The 20,808-nt window shown below is 39.9% G+C and overlaps 1 protein-coding gene across 1 annotated transcript; it reads left to right on the forward strand.

The window, feature by feature from the left end:
• Window positions 1-447: 447 nt before the first annotated feature.
• LOC110307700 (uncharacterized) lies at window positions 448-16,677 on the forward strand. The gene is made up of 4 exons (XM_029468562.2): window positions 448-563; window positions 8,823-8,949; window positions 10,173-10,268; window positions 12,383-16,677. The coding sequence occupies exons 1-4, from the start codon at window positions 558-560 to the stop codon at window positions 14,818-14,820; spliced, it is 2,667 nt and encodes an 888-aa protein (XP_029324422.2). The 5' UTR covers window positions 448-557; the 3' UTR covers window positions 14,821-16,677.
• The last annotated feature ends 4,131 nt before the right edge of the window (window positions 16,678-20,808 follow it).

The following is a 20,808-nucleotide window of genomic DNA, read 5'->3' on the forward strand; positions in this document are numbered from 1 at the left end:
GTCTTAAGCTCCTGAGCAGCTGTGAAGACACGGAGTGCCAAATAGGCTGGTTGCAAAATTATCTTAAACAGAAAGTGGTCATTTCCATACAATTTTTTGTTGATTTATTTTAAAGTTAAATTGAGTCAACGTGAATTTTACACATGGAATAAACCTCATAATAAGTAGACGTTGAGTTTTAAATCGGTACAGATTGACCAGAAATAATCAGCAAACATTAGGGTCAAAGGCTCGACTCAAATTCAAACATCTCCGGTAGTGAACCCGGGATTTTAAAAGCAGCCCAACTCCCTATGGCTGTCCCAGTGCAAAAACTGCTCGCGTTCCCATCCATTCTCACCTGCAGAGGTGGAGAAACACAGGAAACACGCACGTCACCAGCCTGTGTTCCTGGCGCCTCGTCGCACAGACTTATGGGAAGTGTAGTCTTCCGTTGGATCGCTTCACTAGGAGCCATTGTGGAAACGGCACTTCCGCATTGCGACTGCACTAGTGCATTTTCTCGCAAAGTTGGGCGATTCTCTGGTCGTGCTCCGCGCTCGGCTTGCATCGCTGACATGGAGGTTGGTCCAGGGTGCCGCGTACCGATGCAAGTCGGAGGGACGGTGGGCGGGTCCGGCCCGGAGGCGGCGGAGGAGGGGTGGCCCGGAGGCGGGAAGAACAGACTTGGTGGAGCCCTGCTGACCTAGGCTGGGCCACAGCGTCTGGAAGCCAGCTGGGGCCCGGGGGAGGGCATGCGGTTGGTGCTGGAAGTGAACGTTCTTGTGAGCTCAGGGTAGCTGCCTGGGTCTCTTATAGGGGCTGTATTGGTAAGAAAGGAATTGAGAATATGAAAATCCAGGATTGCTCGGACAGGCGGGTCTGCTCATAACCTGTACCTAGAAGTGGTGGTGGTGGACTCATACATCTCAGATTGGCTATGGACCCACGCCTTCCCCGCCCTTGTCAGTTTTCTCAGGACACCTAGACCAACCAAGTGGAGATCTGGCCCCTCCTGTACTTTATAGTCGGCCTAGTACTTTTAGTTTGTATTGATAGAAGTTCATAAAGTTACTAGTTTCCAAGGACGGAGAGTTTTGCGAGGGAGATGGATGCATGGGATGTTAATCCCATTTTCATTGGAACAGAGATTTATGGACTGCCGTTTTAAATAGGAATACTTAATGATCACTGCTGTGACCTGAATCCTCAGACTAACATCCCCACGCAGAGCTAGAATGATCCCCTAAAGGAAAAGGTTCTAGATTTGCAAAACAAGAAATTACTGATCCTACACTGTACTGGAGAAGAATAACTCATCCAATTCCATTGGGAATTATGATGCCATTAGTTTGTGGGAGATGAGTTGGCTTGAGGCTACAAGGGTGTCTAGGGATTGACAGTAAGGAGACAGAAGTGCTTGAGTTTCTCTGGGAAAGAGAAATAGCCCTGCCTACCTGACCGGATGCTTACAGTGCTCTCTGATCGATCCCATGGTTTTCTCCCGTCGTTGTCCACTGCGTACTGTGTCTAAAACTGTCACTAGTTGAGGGATCTGCGTTCCACGAGTCTCCTTTTTTTTTTTTTTTTTATTTATTTATTATATGTAAGTACACTGTAGCTGTCTTCAGACACCCCAGAAGAGGGCGCCAGATCTCATTACGGATGGTTGTTAGCCACCATGTGGTTGCTGGGATTTGAACTCTGGACCTTTGGAAGAGCAGTCGGGTGCTCTTACCCACTGAGCCATCTCACCAGCCCCCCACGAGTCTCCTTAAACAGTTTGTCTGGAACCGTTTCTCCCAACTATTTATACTGGGTCAAAAGAGTAAGAGATGACTTTAAGAACTGCGGTTCACTCGGGGTCCTGTAGTTTTTTCACAGTGGGCTGCTCACACAGTCTTTTGTGCGCTTTCCTATTCTGTCACACTTCATTCAAACCAAGTGTTTATGTGCTAGAAACTGGCTTATGGCATTAAAGTCTACTCATAAGGAACACGGTATCTTTAGCTTGGTGGTGGTGGTGGTGATACACGCCTTTAATCTCAGCACTGGGGAAGCAGAGGCATGTGGATCCCCAAGTTGGAGGCCAGCCTGATAAACTGAGCAAGTTACAGGACAGCCATGTTTTGTTTTTGTTTTTAAAGCAACACCTTGCCATGTAGTCTTGGCAAGCCTGGAACTCACCCTGTAGACCAGGCTGGCCTCAGACTAATGGGGATCCACATGCCACTGCTGGAGTGCTGGAATTAAAGGCAGGTGCCACCATGTTCAGCTTTAATTGTGATGTAATAATAACATGTCTGTTGAGCACTATTCTTTTGTTTTTTTAACAGAACCTTCTATTACTATTACTTTTATTTCTTTATTATATGTAAGTACACTGTAGCTGTCTTCAGACACTCCAGAAGAGGGTGTCAGATCTCCTTATTAGATGGTTGTGAGCCACCATGCGGTTGCTGGGGTTTGAACTCAGGACCTTCGGAAGAGCAGTCAGTACTCTTAACTGCCTAGCCATCTCTCCAGCCCCGGTATTTGAATGTAACGCTCCACAGCTTCCGTTCCAGATGACCATTGTAACTATATAGAAGTCTGTTGTAGTTTATAGACATTGGGTCTGGTTAATTTCACTGTGTGATTTTTATTTCCTTCTCTTAAGCCTTTTATGAGAAACATGTGCTTTAAAACATGTTGCTTACGTTATCAGAATTTTCTGTGGACTTTGTTAACTATAATTAAAATATAGAGACTTCCTGATAAATGTCACCAGTCCGTAGGAACATAACTTTTTCCTGCCTTGGGCATCAAAGCTCTTACAATGCATAGATGAGGCAGCAGTATGCTCACTTAGAATGTATAAACCCTCATGCCTGTGATGGCAGCATATTCTGGGGTGGAACCCTGCCATTTGAAATTTGGGAGGTAGGAGCAGGAAACCAGGAGTCCACTGTTACACTCTGCTTAGAAAGTTTAAGGTCAGCCTAGGTGAAATGAGCCTTGTCAATAATATTCTAGAATAATAGTTTATGGATGCACTAACCACACTCTATGGTTCCTGTCATCCAGCTTAGCACCAGCAACCAGACGGAAACCCATCCAATCGACACTTGGCTGATTTTCAAGCTTTCTACATGTGGTTGAGAAGTTCTTTTGACTCTGTTTGACACAGAATTTAATATTTTTTTTCACTAACATACTTTTGTTAAAGAGATTGCATTTTGGAGATTAGACACTTCCATTTGTTCTGTGGTGAACAATTTTCTTTGCTTTGCCTATTTGCAGAGAACATTCGCTAGCTTTGGGTATCAGTCTGTTTGTTTCTGTCGTGACCTCATAGTGCGTTCTTCCATTCTTTTCTGGATTCTTTCAGTTCACACTCCTTCCCATCTCATCTGAGCCTTCGGCCATTTCCCAGTTTTCCACTGCAGTTGCGGTCGATGCAGCCCTCCAGTGTTCACATTCCTCTGTCTTTCTGTGGAGCTTGGATGGCTTGCCCAGTACTTGCACAACAGGTTCAACTGTGTGTGGAGCATTTTCTTATAGTTACCCAGAACAGTGCTCCAGTTCTGCATGTGACTCATGACAATCACGTCCTCCTCTGTCTTTCACATTCAGCCAGTAAACTGCTACAGTGGGCTTCCTTCCAGGAATCCAGGCTCCCATGATGTACAGTTCTGCCCCTTTCTGTAAGGCTCTTTTCTTTGTATTCTAATGTTTGTACAAGTGAAAATATGAGGGAAGGAATTACTCATTTTAGAAACTCACATATAGTGACATTGTTGTGTTAGACATGTCGTCCTTACAAAGACTCCGATAGGAAAGTTTGCAGGATGACGATGATGATGCTCATTTCCTGGTAGTCTGTGTGACACCTGTTGGTTAACATGGAGGGAAGATACGGAAGGTATTTGTATAGATTTGGATGGGAGACAGAAACATGCAAGGAATAAAAAATGTGAAGCATGGATTTTTATCATTTTTCTTCTTTTGGTTTATAAAGATTTCTGTTCTTGAGTCTATCGGTAGTTGTTTTCAAATGCAAGTGATGTATTTTGAGTTGAAAAGTATGAGTCAGGTTGTTTGGCAGACTTTTTCAAAGACATGCAATTATTATCTTCTTTGAGGTGGCTACATAAAAACGAATCAGTTGGATGAGAATCTGAGCCTCCACTGTTTACAGGATGGGCTGCACTTAGTATTTCTTTAGGCACAAGTAGTAACATTGTACTGAATATTTAAAATATTAGATTTGTACATTGAACATACAGATTAAAGCATGTGTTACTTACTTGGAATACATATTTAAAAAGCATATTAGTTTGCAAGTAAATAACACCTATGGTCTCCCATACCATGTTCAATGTTCCAAGTAGGCACGCTGAGTTATGGTATTGCAAGATGTCAAGATGTGTTGGCTAAAACCAAGAATTAATGATTGCTGCATGTCAGGTACATGTGGGTGAAGAGCTGGGTCAAAGACCTATGAGTTAGCTACTTTATCATACTTTTGTTGAGGTTTTAAGGCAGCATGTTCTTTAATCCATAGGTATTCTGTGTTCAAAATGGTGTCACTAGTAGCTAGAAGCTAATTGGAAATCCAGTCTTCTATTTGCACCTAGCTTCTACTTCCCATAAGTTCCTGCTAATCAGAACTATTTGGTTTCAATGAAGGAATATGTTTGAGGGGCACAGGCATGGTGTGCATGAGTTCTTGGACTTCTCTTTTCTCCATTCTGTTAGTCTAGGCTTGTGTCTAGGACCAGCCTCCATTCAAAAGACGGGAAGTTAAATTTCACCACCTGGCGGTGCCATATCTCATAGGTAAAGAAAGTGGAAGATGTTTCTCGGCTCTCACCTTGTGAGGATGTTTTCAACAGAATCTACTTTCTTAAGAAGTGACTGGGTCAGGTGACACAAGCCTTTAATCCTAGCACTTGGGTGGAAGAGGGGGGCCAACCTCATCTGCATGATGAGTTCTAGAACATCCAGAGCTACATTTTGACACCTTGTCTTAAAAAAAATGCAAAGGGGTGGGGGCTGGGGGGAGACTGGGTTTAGCCATCTTTCATCATTCTGCTTGCGACTCGAGACTCATCTGTTGACATTCTCCTCATTGGGGTTTAATGCATAAGTTTCTCTCCATTGCAGTTCTCCCACAGGCTCCGGTTTCTGTCCTGTTGACTTCTCTGCTCTCCAGGTCTGTTAGAGGGCAGCTTTGTTTGTGTGTTCTTGCTTGTTCTTTTCCTTCCGTTGTGTGTGACGTATATCCCTCAGCTTCCTCAGCTGTTATTTCTGCTGAGGTTAACTACTAAGGATTTTACAGAAGCACCTCCTGGATAAGGGGTTCTCCTTACCTGCTCCTATCAGAATATTTGCTTACCTGGCTTGCTTAGCCTTCTTGAATTTCTTCAATGTTAGCCTGGCATTTATTAGTTTTAATTAGTTTCCATCACTATTTCACATAGTATAAGTTTAAAAGCCACATTTCTTAAAATGTAATTTTTTTTCTTTTTTTTTAAATGTGTTTTTATTTTTTTCTAAATAAGAGAGGTCTTCACATCTCACAGGCTAGCCTTAAACTCCCTGTGCAGATGAGCCTGGCCTTGAACACCTGGTATCCCTGCCTGTACCATCCAAGAGCTAAGATTATAAACGCGTAACGACATTCTGGTATCCTTCTTTTCTTTTATTCTGTGTAGAGTGTTCCATAAATTCATTATACGCCTGTCAGTTTTTTTGTCTTTTTTTTCCCTAGTCCTTGCTTTTACTTTCTTCTTTATATTCTTTTTTTTTCTTATTCCTTTTTTTTTTTTGTCCTTATTGAATCTGTTTTTGTAAAGGTAGGACCACATACCATGCTATACCTATGTAGGAGCAGAATTTAAGAAGCACTGTGCCTTGGTGCCAGGGATCCACTTCATGTCATTACAGTAGGCTCCAAGTACCTTTACCTACTGAGTCTCCCCACAGGCCTTCAGTGGTTTGTGTGTGTGTGGGGGGGGGGGGTTGTTTGTTTGTTTGTTTTGTTTTGTTTTGTTTTTTCAAGACAGAGTTTCTCTATATAGCCCTGGCTGTCCTGGAACTCACTTTGTAGACCAGGCTGGCCTCGAACTCAGAAATCTGCCTGCCTCTGCCTCCCAAGTGCTGGGTTTAAAGGCATGTGCCACCACGCCCGACTGCCTTCAGTGTTCTTAATGTCTCTTTTTCATGCTCTTATAACCTCTGGCAGCTTTCTGTTTGAGGAGGCCTCCTTCCTTCTGCTGACTCTTTCTAGTGTTCACACCTTTGTTATTTCCATTCAGTAGGGCATTTTCAGTTCTGTCATTGTGCTGCTCATATTTTATTGCATGACTGATTTCTGATGTTCTTGTTTACATATGGCATTATTATCTTAGCTCCTTATTTAGTTGTTTGAATCCTCCTTTACATTTTTAACACAAGTTGGGTGTTCAGGGCATCTTTGGGATGTTTTGTTTTTCCTTTGTCTGATCCATGTTTCCTATTTGTATTCCTTACAGTGCTTATTGATATTTGGCCTTTGGGAATCACAGTGACCACCCATCATGAGCCTAGAATTTATAGAACCTTCAAATGTGTTGTAAGACATTAGATGCCTTTCTGTAGTGGTGAATTGTCAATCCACTCCCAGGGGGTGACCACACTTTTTGTCACCTGCCCTACTCTCTGGATTTGAGAATAAAAGACACACATATGCAGAGTTATTTTTTTTATATGCCTTATTAGCTCAATGACTGGGCACTTCCAAACCTTTCCGTGGCTAGCACACACTCCCCTCCGGTATTCCTTACTTAACATTTAAAAAAATCTATATTTCATCTCTACTACCACAGACCTGATTGGGGGAGTGGCCTCTGGAGCCACTTTCCTGGATTCTTATATATTGGCGAACTCTTAATCTCCCTGCTTCCTGGTCCTGGCATGGTCCATCCTACCTTCTCTCATAGCAGAATCCCTCTTATCTCCTGCATTTCTTGCCCAGGAATCCTAAAAGTCCTACGTCTTTCACCCTGCCCTGCCATTGGCCGTTGGCAACTTTATCTCCCAATCAGAGCCAACTGGGGCTTCCTTTAGCCTGTGTGTAGGGTGTTTTAAACAGGTTTTTTTGGGTAGAATAATTAACATGCGTGTCTTTCTCTGGCGGATGGTTGGTAATGCCATCACCCACAGGGATTAACACCCTGGGAAAGGAGCTAGGAAATTGGAGGCTATCCTCCAAACTCTGACATGCTGGCCCACATATGAAAAGCAGAGTAATATGACTTTTCCTAAACCACTACATGTAATTTCGATTCATACATGGAATTCGTACAGGGGATTTATAAAGGAGAATTATTAAGAGAACGTTGACAAGTTAATAAAGATTGTAAAACGAATCTCAAAACAAAGGTCAATAACTGGAAATGATACAGGAACCAACAACTATCTCATTCTTATTCTTAAACACATGTCTAAGTGGTGTCATTTCATTAAATGAATGTCATTAAAAAAGAGTGAAAGTGCCATTCTCATTGTGGTGCAGGCTCTGCACAGTTGCACATTTTCCTGTTGTCAGAGCCATACACACTTTTTGATGCTTTTCTGTGGTTCCTTTCTACTTTCACTATTGCTGAGGCCAGGGTAAATATTATGTGACTGGATTCGCTTTTCTAACCCTTGAAGTTCTCTCTACTCATTTCAGTTACAAAACTGATCTAAGAATTCCTGGGTCATGAGTGTTTAAATTTTACTGTATATTTTTTTTCTATAATTTTGAGGTCATCCAGATGTGGCTGAAATCTAAGTTCTATAATTTACTTGATTTTTGACAATGACATTGTGGTGCACATGTTTATAATGAACTGTTCAGTCACACAAAACAATGAAATTCTATAATTTGCGTCAATATAAAAGAGACTGAAAAATATTATTTCTGATACAGAAAGACAAGTAATCACATGACCTCAAACACAGGTTGAGTCTTAAGAATTTTAACTTACAGAAGTTGGAGAAATAAAGATTTTGCCCATCAGGAAAGGGAGGCATTGAAAAATATTGGTCAGTCAGTGCTCTTATACAGTTACATAGAAGGAAGAAGCTTAAGTCAGTGTTGCCCAGAATAGTGACTGTAAGTCATAGAAGATTAGAAAACATAATTTGTTTTGTTTTGTTTGAGACAGTGATATAGTGCTGGCTACCCTAGAACCTGCTGTGTAAATCAGGTTGGTCTGGAACTCAGTGATTACGAGTTCTGAAATTAAAGACATGCATTATAACACCTGGCCTAAGAACTTTGAACTTTTTAAACTTAGTAACATTAACTGTTAAAAGGGATGATCATTTTAAAATTGATAAAAAAGACAATGATGAGTCTACCTATAGCAAAACACCCCCTTTGAACATAGAAATCTATGATTTTCTATTATCTAGTCATAGAACAGGAGAAATAATGTCCTGCTGTCATTGACCATTTGAGAACGTTACGCAATGAAATAAAAGCATTCCAACACTAAAATGTAAAAATAATTAAATAAGGGAAAGTAGTAATTAGAATCACAAATTATAATTCTTAAGCCCAGCAGATTAAGATAAAGTTGTCATGATTTCAAAGGTGGCATTATGAGTATGGTAAATACATGAATACATGTTTAAGAAAGATGAACACATGGGAGAAAAGGAGAAAGTGAAAGAATGTTAGAGCGATGTCTAGTTATTTTAAATATTAACAAAGTGTTGTTAATTGCTCTACTTCCTCAGAATGTATTCATAAGCACAGGATGCTTATTGGTGTTTATATTATTGGTTATTATTATAGTCTGATATTGACTGATTTGTCTTTATTTCAGGAAATCCTGTCATTCAGGGATGTGGCCATTGATTTCTCTGCAGAGGAGTGGGAATGCCTGGAGCCTGCTCAGTGGAATCTGTACAGGGACGTGATGTTGGAGAATTACAGCCACCTTGTGTTCCTGGGTGAGGATCAGTTCCATCAGTAAATTCCTTTTTGTGTATGTGTGTTGCATAAAGTATTTAAAAATCTCGACCTGGGGTTTCTACCCTACCTTTGGGTATTGAGTTCCCAAAGGAAAGACATGCTTATAGCCTTTATATTTATAATAAGCTTTGAATAGCATACTAGCTGGGCAGCTGCCTCTCCTCCATGCTGCTAGAATCTACTTTCTTATCACTAACCCTGAGTTATCGCTGACTATTTACTATGTTCTATCTGGGCTGCTCTTAACTCTAATTGGGCAGCCCTCAGGACCATACTCTCATGACCTTTAACCCATGGTGGCTTCTGCTTCCACCTCTCCTACGAGTTCTTCTTCTTCATGGTCCTCCTCTCCCCACAAGCCTGAGAAACTTAAACCCCACCTATGTCTCTTCTACCCAGCTATTGGCTGTCAGCATCTTTATTTACCAATTAGAAGTAATAATTAGAAGTAACTTGGGGGCAGGGTCACTCCGCATCTTATGTGCAGACTCTCTGGGGAGCCCAAATTAACATGAAAATACAAACAACAATGGGCCAACCCACTGCATATGTGTGTGGGTTTGTTATTGCTGTTTATTTGTACTTTGAGCCAGGTCTCTCTCTCTGTCATTTTGACTGTCCTGAAACTCTTTGTAGACCAGACTAGCTTTAAATCAGAAATCCTCCTGCCTCTTCCTCTCAAGTGATGGTATTGAGTACCACCAGGCCTGGCTCATAGTGAATTCTTAATTCAAGGTGAATATTAAATTTATTTTATAGAACATCTCATGGGAGCTTGTATTTTCCAACAGTGAGGTTTGTTTATGGTCCTTCATCCAAGGAAGAACTGGGAAGATTGTTGATGCAACTAAGATAATTTTTTTTTCCATTTTATGTTTCTAATCTGGCTGTTTCTTAGAAGTATTGTCTTGCTGGGCGGTGGTGGCACACGCCTTTAATCCCAGCCCTCGGGAGGCAGAGGCAGGAGGATTTCTGAGTTCGAGGCCAGCCTGGTCTACAAAGTGAGTTCCAGGACAGCCAGGGCTATACAGAGAAACCCTGTCTTGGAAAACAAAAAAAAGAAGTATTGTCTCTTGTAAATGAAGGAATTAATGTTCAGTAGATCCTCTCCATGCCTGCAATAGCAGAGTCCTGGGATAAACATGTTATTTTCTAGATGAATAACACTCAAACAGTTGTATTCTTTTTTTTCCACAAACAGGTCTTGCTTTCTCTAAGCCATACCTGGTCACGTTTCTGGAGCAAAGACAAGACCCTTTGGATGAGAAGAAACAAGTGGCCACCACCATGCACCCAGGTGTGTGGGAATGAGGGGGTCAAAGGACAGAGTGTGAGATCAGAAATCCAATGGAAAGCCAGACTTTACTATGTGCATTGAGATGGTATATTGTAATGGGAATCAATTTTTAGATATCCTTATTTATTTATTTATTCATTCATTCATTCATTCATTTCTATCAGAAGACATCTCTCTTATGATGCCTTAAGTCTCTAAGCTTTATTTTCCACTCCAGAGGATTCTGCTTAGGTTTACAGTGACTGACAAAGTTTGTCATTTTGCTGAGAGTCTGCCTTTCAATGGAATTTTGATTGTTTCCTATACTTTTGAAAATTTGTACGTTTAAATATGTATGTGTGAAGCCATTATAATACAGTATAGTCACAAATAAATTTCTTTCATATCACTTACATGTATGGCAATTAAAATCTTTTTATAAATGCTGTGAATGATTATAATTTACTCTCATAAAGTCTTTTTTTTTTCTCTCAAACACTCAGTGTTATTGATTTAAAATACACACCCTTTGTAGAGCTATTTCATAGATTGAAACTTTATATATCTAAAAGAATGTTTTTAATAGCTTACCGGTTGTCTTTCAGAATTTAATGGGTTCAAGATTCTCTTTATTATTCTACAAGTATATTTTTGCATTATTGAAGTCTAGGTTGTCTAAAAGAATTTGCTTCTATGTAAGCTCTGTGTTTCTGTGGATCGAGTGTAGCACAGTGTAAGGTTAAAGATCCGTGAGCTCTGGCTCTGTGAGCATCAGAACTGTGCACTTCTACTTCACGTGCTAGCATGAGTCTTGTATATAGTTTCTGCCTTCTTATTGTAAGCTTGTGTATCGCAAATCTTCTTAGAATTTAGGCTAATTTTTTATCATCTAGCCTTTGATTGATATGGCCCTTAGGCAGCCATTCTATCATTACAGTGAACGAGAGTTCTTTTCCTTTTCTTTTCATAATATGATTCAGACACTTCTTTTCTTTTTGCTAACCAGAGACACCTGGCATGGAAGATGCTTATTTTCTTGTGAAAATGCAACATAAGCTCCTGACTTCTTGAAATATAATACTTAATGATATTATGGAGAGTCTAGTTATTATGTAGTAAAATATTTTTTATCTTCTAAATTAAAACTATACTTATGTCTACATTCTTTCAACCTCAGAAATCACCGCTAGCATAACATTTTTCATATTTAGCTATTTATATTTTTATGTAGATATTGTCATAAATTTATGTATTTTTTTAAAGATTTATTTATTTTATGTATGTGGGTATACTGTAGCTGAACAGATGGTTGTGAGCCTTCATGTGGTTGCTGGGAATTGAATTTTTAGGACCTCTGCTTGCTCTGGTTGGCCCCACTAGCTCCAGTCAACTCTGCTCGCTCAGTCCCTGCTTGCTCTGGCTCAAAGATTTATTTAGTATTATACATAAGTACACTGTAGCTTACTTCAGATGCACCAGAAGAGGGCGTCAGATCCCATTACGGGTGGTTGTAAGCCACCATGTGGTTTCTGGGATTTGAACTCATGACCTTTGGAAGAGCAGTCAGTGCTCTTTACCCAATGAGCCATCTCTCCAGCCCAATTTCTGTTTTGTTTGTTTGTTTGTTTTGGTTTTTGAGACAGGGTTCTTCTGTGTAGCCCTGGCTGACCTGGAACTCACTTTGTAGACCAGGCTGGCCTCGAACTCAGAAATCTGCCTGCCTCTGCCTCCCGAGTGCTGGGATTAAAGGCGTGCGCCACCATGCCCGGCTCAATTTCTGTATTTTTAATGGGTTCATTTCTGTTAACATAATGTCCTTAAGAATTTCCATTGTTATGAATGGTGCAGCTTTCTTTGCTACTTAACTTTAGTAATATTTCATTATTTCTTTGATCTTCCTCTTATTTCAGTGGAAATTTAGAATGTTTCCATTTAATGCATTTTCAAATTACTCCACAGTGAATATAGGTGTGGAAACTTGTAATTTCTCATTTATCTGTGAAAATATGAGTAATGATCTGAATATTAAAGATAAGCATTATAAATTTTATGACATGTACAAAAGCAATATAACTATGTATAAATATAAAGAATCTTATTCACTATTTATTCATATCTCAATTTTTACTCACCAGATATAAAACCATATAAATGTAAAGAATGTGGCAAAGCCTGTGATTGGAACTCACTCCTTCTCGAACACCAGAGAACCAATCCAGGAGAGAATGCATACAAGTGTGAAGAATGTGGTCAGGCTTCTGGCTCTTACTCAGTAATTCCTGAACAACATATAAACGATACGGAAGAGAAAGCCTGCAAGTGTGAAGAATGTGGTAAAGTCATTTGTACTTGCTCAGAAAATTCCAGCTACCAGAGAATTTTCATTGGAGAAAACCCCTACAAGTGTGAAGAATGTGGGAAAGCCTTTTCTTCTCATGCATGTCTTGCTCAACATGAGGTAGAACACACTGGACAGCAATTTTATAACTGTGAAGAATGTGGGAAACTGTTTTATTGTCCTTCTCACCTTACAGAACATCAAAAAATTCATTCTCAAGAGAATCTCTTTAAGATTGAGGTGTGTAGCGAGGTCTTTTGTGCTCCCATAGAACTTTCTAAAGACCAGAACTTTTGTACTGAAGAAAAGCCCTACAGGTATGAAGAGTATGTTAAGGCCTTTAGCACTTGCTCAGTTCTTTCTGAACACCCGACAATTCATCCAGGAGAGAAAGCATTCAAGTGTGAAGAATGTGGCAATGCCTTTTGTACACTCCATTCAGTCTCTAAAATGAAAATTGATTGTGAAGTGAAATCCTACAAGTGTGAAGAGTGTGGGAAAGCCTTTGCTACTCATCTTTCCCTGATTCAGCATAAGATAGGTCATACTCGAGAGAAACCTTATCAATGTGAAGAATGTGGCAAAATGTTTTACTGTTCTTCAAACCTTAAGCAACATCAAATAACTCACTCTCAAGAGAAACCCTACAAGTGTGAAGTATGTGGCAAGGTCTTTAGAACTTGCTGGCAACTTTCTAAACACCTGAGAATCCATTCTGGAGAGAAACCATACAAGTGTGAGGAATGTGGCAAAGCCTTTTATACTCTCTCCTACCTTACTCAGCACAAATTAGGCCACACTGGGGAGAAACCTTACAAATGTGAGGAATGTGGCAAAACCTTTTACTATCCTTCAGTCCTTAAGGAACACCTAGCAATTCATTCTGGAGAGAAACCGTACAGGTGTGATGAATGTGGCAAGGACTTTTGTACTCGCTCAGGACGTTCCAGACACCAGAGAATCCATACTGGAGAGAAACCCTACAAGTGTGAGCAATGTGGAAAGGCTTTCAGTACTCACTCATACCTTTCTCATCACAAGATAGTTCACACTGGACATAAACCCTACAAGTGTGAAGAGTGTGGCAAAAAGTTTTACTATCCTTCTCGCCTTAAGGAACATCAAAGAATTCATTCTCAAGAGAATCCTTACAAGTGTGAAATATGTGGCAAAGCCTTTTATACTCATTCATACTTTACCCAGCACAAATTAGGCCACACTGGGGAGAAACCTTACAAATGTGAGGAATGTGGCAAAACCTTTTACTATCCTTCAATCCTTAAGGAACACCTAGCAATTCATTCTGGAAAGAAACCATACAGGTGTGAAGAATGTGGCAAGGACTTTTGTACTCGCTCAGGACGTTCCAGACACCAAAGAATCCATACTGGAGAGAAACCCCACAAGTGTGAAGAATGCGGAAAAGTCTTTTCTACTCATTCATACCTTACTCAGCACAAAGTAGTCCACTCTGGAGAGAAGCCCTACAAGTGTGAAGAGTGTGGCAAAAAGTTTTACTATCCTTCTCGCCTTAAGGAGCATCAAAGGATTCATTCTCAAGAGAATCCTTACAAGTGTGAAATATGTGGCAATGTATTTTGTACTCCCAAAGGACTTTCTAAACACCAGAGATTTCATACTGGAGAGAAACCCTACAAGTGTGAAGAATGCGGGAAAATGTTTTATTATCCTTCTCGACTTAAGGAACATCAAAGAATTCATTCTCAAGAGAATCCTTACAAGTGTGAAATATGTGGCAAAGCCTTTTATACTCACTCCTACCTTACTCAGCACAAATTAGGCCACACTGGGGAGAAACCTTACAAATGTGAGGAATGTGGCAAAACCTTTTACTATCCTTCAATCCTTAAGGAACACCTAGCAATTCATTCTGGAAAGAAACCATACAAGTGTGAAGAATGTGGCAAGGACTTTTGTACTCGCTCAGGACGTTCCAGACACCAGAGAATCCATACTGGAGAGAAACCCTACAAGTGTGAGCAATGTGGAAAGGCCTTCAGTACTCATTCATACCTTTCTCAGCACAAGGTAGTCCACTCTGGAGAAAAGCCCTACAAGTGTGAAGAGTGTGGCAAAATGTTTTACTATCCTTCTCGCCTTAAGGAGCATCAAAGGATTCATTCTCAAGAGAATCCCTACAAGTGTGAAGTGTGTGGCAAAGTCTTTAGTGCTCAGTTAGAACTTGCTACCCACCTAAGTATTCATTCCGGATAAAACCATACAAGTGGGAAGGATATGGAAATGCTTTTTAACTCATCCATCCTTACCTCAGAACAGATTCCTGAACAGAATTCTTAACAATGTGAAGAATGGCAAAATGTTTTCTATCCTCCAAACCTTAAGCCTCTGGAGGGAAACCACTCTCACGTGTGGACTGTAGCAAGGTCTTTTGTACTCACTTAGGACTTTCTAAACATCAAAAGAACCATACTGGTAAGAAAGACCACAAATATAGGAAAGCTACTAAACTTTTTAACCTTACTCACCACAAAGTAGTTCTTTCTGTTCAGAAACACTATACAAGAGGAAATGCTGGAAAATTCTTTACTCTTTTTCAATCCTTAAAGAGTATCACAGAGGTCATTCTCAAGAGAGACCCTACAAGTATGAGGATTGTGCTTTTGGTTATTCAGATCTTATCCAACACAATTGGATCCATAGTAAAAAGAAACCAAACCTTTGTGAAGAATGTGACAAGTGCTTTACTAATCAACACTCTCTAACCTTAAAATTTATTCTAGGGAGAAACACTACAAATGTGAACAAATTGACAAGGCTTTTAAATGGTCTTCATAGATTAACACAAAAGTATTGGTACTGAAGAACAACCTTACACTGGTAAAATGTATTATGAAGATTTCATTCATCATTCAGTATTTGCTGAATGTCAGAATATTCACACTTGGGAGAATCTCTATAAATGTGCAAAATATAGCCAGGTGTTTAGCTGTAATTTGTCACTGCATTAGCATGAGAGAATTAATACTCCAAAAATACAAAGAATATAGCAAGGCCTTTACCCGTTTTCTCATACTTTATCCTCAGAAACCTCATACTATAGAGAAACTGCACATACAAATAACATGTCAAACTTTTAATAATATTTCAAATCTCAGTCAACACCAAAGAATGAATTCAGTAAGCTTCACTGTTTGACTTCACATCTCTCGGCATCTAAGGAAAGCTCAACCCTGTGCTTGTTTGAATCAGACTAACTTACAGATGTGTCTATAGGACATTTTCTTGGATGTTGATTGATGCCCAGTCTCACCCCTGGACTGGTGGTCCTGAGTGAATGAGAATTCTGGCCACCAAAAATCAGAGGGAGCAAGCCAGTAAGCAGAATTCCTCAATGGTTTCTACTTTAGTTCCTGTCTCAAGGTTTTTCCCTTGAGTTCTCATCCTGGCTGAACTGGTTGACTAACTGTAATTCCTAAACTGAAATAAACCCTTTCCTCTTTTAAGTTATTTCTTAGTCATGGCATTTATCACAGCAACAGAAATCAAAATCAGGCAGCAAAGAATATGGGAAAGCTTTTTACTTTTCTTTATATCTTAGTTATTATCAAAGTCTTCATACTGAGAATGTCACAGTGTTGGTTTGGTTTTTTGTTTTTGAAATGGAAAATTAGACCTCTAGTGTCAGCTAAGAACATATGAGTCCTATAGCAGAGACTCCTGTTTGCTATAATCTACCAATCTATTCTTTCAGACAATGTGTTTTTCAAGAGTCATTGGTTGTTCTTTGAACTATAAATTTTTCCTGAAACTGTAGCCATGTTGTCAGACTGTACCTGAGTACTCTCATTCTGGATTCCTGGGCCATGATTTATATGGCAATTTTGCCCTTTGGGTCCCCCAATTGTAAGTAACCCTTACCCTTTGGTCTGTAAGAAAACCCAATACATTCATTTTTCTCACCAACTTGGGCTGTAGTGAAATCCTAAGATGGTGTGTTGTGGGGTCCCTTTGTAGTGACTAGGCATTTATTTGTGTCTAGAAATAGCTAACACATGTCATTCATATTTGGCTCCAAAATAAACAAAGTCTTATTTCTCTTTCAGGTGAGAACTGTAGTTTTTGTCTAATGACATAATCCCTGTTTTAATGAGAACAGAGCCATAGTAAAGTAGGGACACAATCCACACATACTCATTCAAAGATAGGATTAGTTACTGGATACTTCTTAAGTATTAATCATTGTAATTGCAGTTCTTACTTGTTTGTATATATCAAAAAAAGCATATAAATAATGAGTTTATTTAAAAGAAAAAGAGGTAATATCAAAACTTTCATAGAGACATATTTACAATTGTTCCTTTTGTTTGAGCTATTGTCAGCCTTTATGGAAAAAAAATATATAAGTACCACCTTTACCACATTATTCTGATCACAGGTTGTATTTTCTGTCCTGAGTGAAGTTAAAAACTGTTTTTTCATGTTATAATTGTCATAGGAAACAGTTATATTCAGCTTTACAAGACACTCTTAAAAAAAAAGATTTGTTTATTTATGTATATGAGTACACTGTCACTATACTGATGGTTGTGAGCCGTCATTTGGTTTCTGGGAATTGCTCAGGACCTCTGCTAGCTCCGGTCAACACACTAAACCACCCCCACCCCCACCCCTACACCACTCACCCCACCTTAAAGATTTATTTATCTACACTGTAGCTGTCTTCAGATGCACCAGAAGAGGGTGTCAGATCCCATTACAGGTGGTTGTGAGCCACCATGTGGTTTCTGGAATTTGAATTCATGACCTTTGGAAGAGCAGTCAGTGCTCTTACCGGCTGAACCATCTCTCCAGTCCTTCACAAGAGAATCTTGACAGTCTAACTTTCTAAGTTATAATAGTACAAATAGACAAAAACCAAAAAACCCTCCTTTGAAGATACACCAGTAATTTTTGAAAGAAGGAAGCCCTGAGAACCATCGGGGGTTTTTGTAAAGTGTCTTAACCTCAGCAGGTGAATTAGTAGGGGATATAGGAGAGTTTAGAATTTATCCTTACCTATAAGTGAAAAAGTTCTTTATTGGGGTCTGGAGAAGTGAATCACTGGTTCCACTCTTACATGGAACTCATGTCTGCTCCCGGCTATCAGTAACACCAGCTGGAGTGCATAGGACTCCCTTTTCTGGCTTCCATGGGCACTGCACATCTTTAGTGCACAGACATCTGTTCTCAAAAGTTACATTGACACAGACACCTGTGGCTTTCAGAACCAGAACAAACACCAATATACATGGGAACAACAACAAAACTTTAAAGCAAAGAGCCCTTTGAGATTGCTACCTGTCCCTCACTTAGTGTTCTCACCTTATGTTTAGAACAAGGCTTAAAGGTCTTGAAAAGCACTTGGTACAATAATGCTCACAAGGAGACAGGGTAAGGAATGGGATTTCAGATTGGTTGATGATCTGTAATTATCAGTGTTCAGCAAAATATCTAATGTAGATGGCATGTGGTTTCTTGTTTAAACTTTCTGTCGAAGTACATTGATTTACAAGTTTAATGATTGGTAACAACCAAACTGACTGTATTTCAAAATGTATGAAAAAAGGAGAAGAATGGAAGGTTGGGAAAGCCGTTGTTCATAAGTCCTCTTTAGTATTCATGGCAAAGACAAATGGAAGATTCAGGGTTAGTTTTACCCCATATAATCTCCAGAGAGCATCTCCTTTCTGTTCCCTGAGGATATATTGATGCAGACCTCTGTGGCTTTTAGAATCAGACCTTTGAGTACCCTTCTGTCCGATCTTTGTTCTCTGGCTGGTGCTGGCAATGGCCGTCTCACCCAGTTCTTTTTATCACTGTGGAAGGAAAACAATACAGAGACTTCTATATTTTAAAACCAACTAGATAAAAGGCTGGGTAATATCCTGCCCCATCCTCCTTGGCCTCTGCAGCTGCCTGCAGAGGCTACAAACTATCAGTGCCCTGAGAGACCTACATGGTTGTAGCTTTCTGCTTCACCACTGGGTCCAACTCTAATCTTCTCCATCCCCCTCTTCCTCTATGAGACTTGGAAAACACGCCTTCATATCTTTGCCTAATAATTAGCTTCTGCCATCTTTATTTAGCCAATCAAGCAATTAGGGAAACAACTCCCTACAACTTCTAACAATTGAAGATTATGCCCATAGACTAAGGCATTTCCTCTCTCCTCAATGAAACTTTTCAGTGCTGTAGATCATGACCAGCACAGACCCCTAATGGCCAACATGCATAGAATAAGTGACTGTATAATTTCCAATACTAAATTGAACATACATACCCTATCCCCTCCTCCAAAGGTTTAGGGAACATTGTGGAGGAGAGGGTGGAGAGAATGTAAGAGCCAGAGTCAGTGAATGATTACAGTGAAACTATCTTCTGAACACAGAAGAACAACTGCACATATAAACTCGAAGGGGCCGGGCAGTGGCGCACGAATTTAATCCCAGCACTTGGGAGGCAGAGGCAAGCGGATTTCTGAGTTCGAGGCCAGCCTGGTCTACAAAGTGAGTTCCAGGACAGCCAGGGCTAGACAGAGAAACCCTGTCTCGAAAAAACAAAACAAAAAAAAAAGCAAAACAAAAAACCTCAAAGGGTTTTTGATGTCATGCTTAAGACTTGTGCAGCAGCAGTAAACCAGACTAAATGCCAGCACACAGAGGGCATTTAGCCACAAATTTCCACCACTTCCGAAGGTCCTATGAGAAATGCAAAACTACTGAGTGGGAAGGTTCAAGGTTCTCAAAGTATTGCCGTCAATAACTTGATCACTATCCAGTGAAAAGCCACACATATGAGAATATTAGAAAGGACAAATTGTCTTTTGTGGGGAGGTAGGATACAATCATGAGTGGACTGTGAAGGCAATTGAATCTGGGAAGACTTGGATGAGGAAGGGTAAATAAAAGTAAAGCATGTGCAAAATTCTTAATTAAAAATGGTAAATGCTTGTGCTTACTGACATTAGTCCCATGTCATGGAAGAGTGCCACCCACAGAGGGTAGCTTTGCCAACCCTCACTAACCTTCCTTATCTAGAACTATGTTGTGACCAAATTACCTGTACTTTAAGATGTACTTTAAAATTGATAGAGGGATATATTCTTCAATGTATTCAACTTTATTTGGGTTTTTCAACTCGTGAAATTGGTAATAAAGCATCTCAAAAGTTGGCCACAATGTTGGTAGATGGGGGAAATAATGGAATGTTACAAAAAGCACAGAAAAAGTAATTTATTGACCCACCCTTGTAACATTCCTAAGGACCATATGTCTTATACCTGTATAAGTATAGAGTACTTCCCATACTCTAGCCCTCCTTTTTAGACAGGAAATCCCAGATTGTTATTGACAATTCCACTAGCACCCATTATCTGAGGAAACTCCGAGAACACCTCCCGCAGACCCCTGAGGTTGTCCAATCCTCAAACTCTACATAAGGTCTGCTTTGGGGTTTAGAAACCTCACTTAGCTTAATCTAGGCCATGGGTACTTTGTGCAACCCTAGTCAGACATTGAGAATTGAATTGCCCAAGATAGACCTTAAGCCCAAGATAGATAGTTCCAGCCCAGTTTAACTGGTTTAAGGTTTCACTAAACCTTAAGCTCGATACGACAAGGATCGTTTACTAGGAAACAAAGTTTCAAACACCCATTCAACAGAACCAACATCTTAATATCAGGACACATTACCATGTTTCATTACAAATACAGGAATAACCCAAACGAATGTGGTTTAATAATGTTGTCTATAGGCTTTATTTGAGTTCTTATTCATGCAGGAGTGGAACTCTAACAGGATTAGAAGGTGTGGCTTTGTTGGAGTAAGTGTGGTCTTGTAATAGGTGTGGCCTTGGAGGAAGTGTGTCACTGGGAATGAGCTTTGAGGCTTCAAAAACCCACTCTGCAGGTTGGGATGTAGCTCTTGGATACTGCTCAAGCGTCATGAGTGATGCCATGATGATAAAGAACTAAGCCTCTGAAACTATACATAAGCCCCAAATTAAATGCGTTAATAATTGCCTTGGTTATGGTGTCTCTTCACAGCAGTGGAACATTGACTAGGACAAGAAATTTCCACCAAAAAAAATCAGTATTCTCAAAGAAAAGTGATTTAGATCATGGACAAGACAGTGCTTTCAAAAAGGCAATTATAAACATGACCAAAGAACTCAAAGAGGATATGAATAAATACCAGAATAAA

The sequence above is a fragment of the Mus caroli genome, unplaced genomic scaffold (assembly GCF_978045245.1).
Source record: "Mus caroli unplaced genomic scaffold, Mus_caroli_1 scaffold_15, whole genome shotgun sequence".
In the NCBI taxonomy this organism is placed as follows: Eukaryota; Metazoa; Chordata; class Mammalia; order Rodentia; family Muridae; genus Mus; species Mus caroli.

Excerpts from the sequence above, each read along its gene's own strand:
- LOC110307700 (XM_029468562.2), top strand. Across the intron at positions 8,950-10,172 it reads CAGCCACCTTGTGTTCCTGG|GTCTTGCTTTCTCTAAGCCA; the intron begins GTGAGGATCAGT and ends TTCCACAAACAG. Across the intron at positions 10,269-12,382 it reads GGCCACCACCATGCACCCAG|ATATAAAACCATATAAATGT; the intron begins GTGTGTGGGAAT and ends TTTACTCACCAG.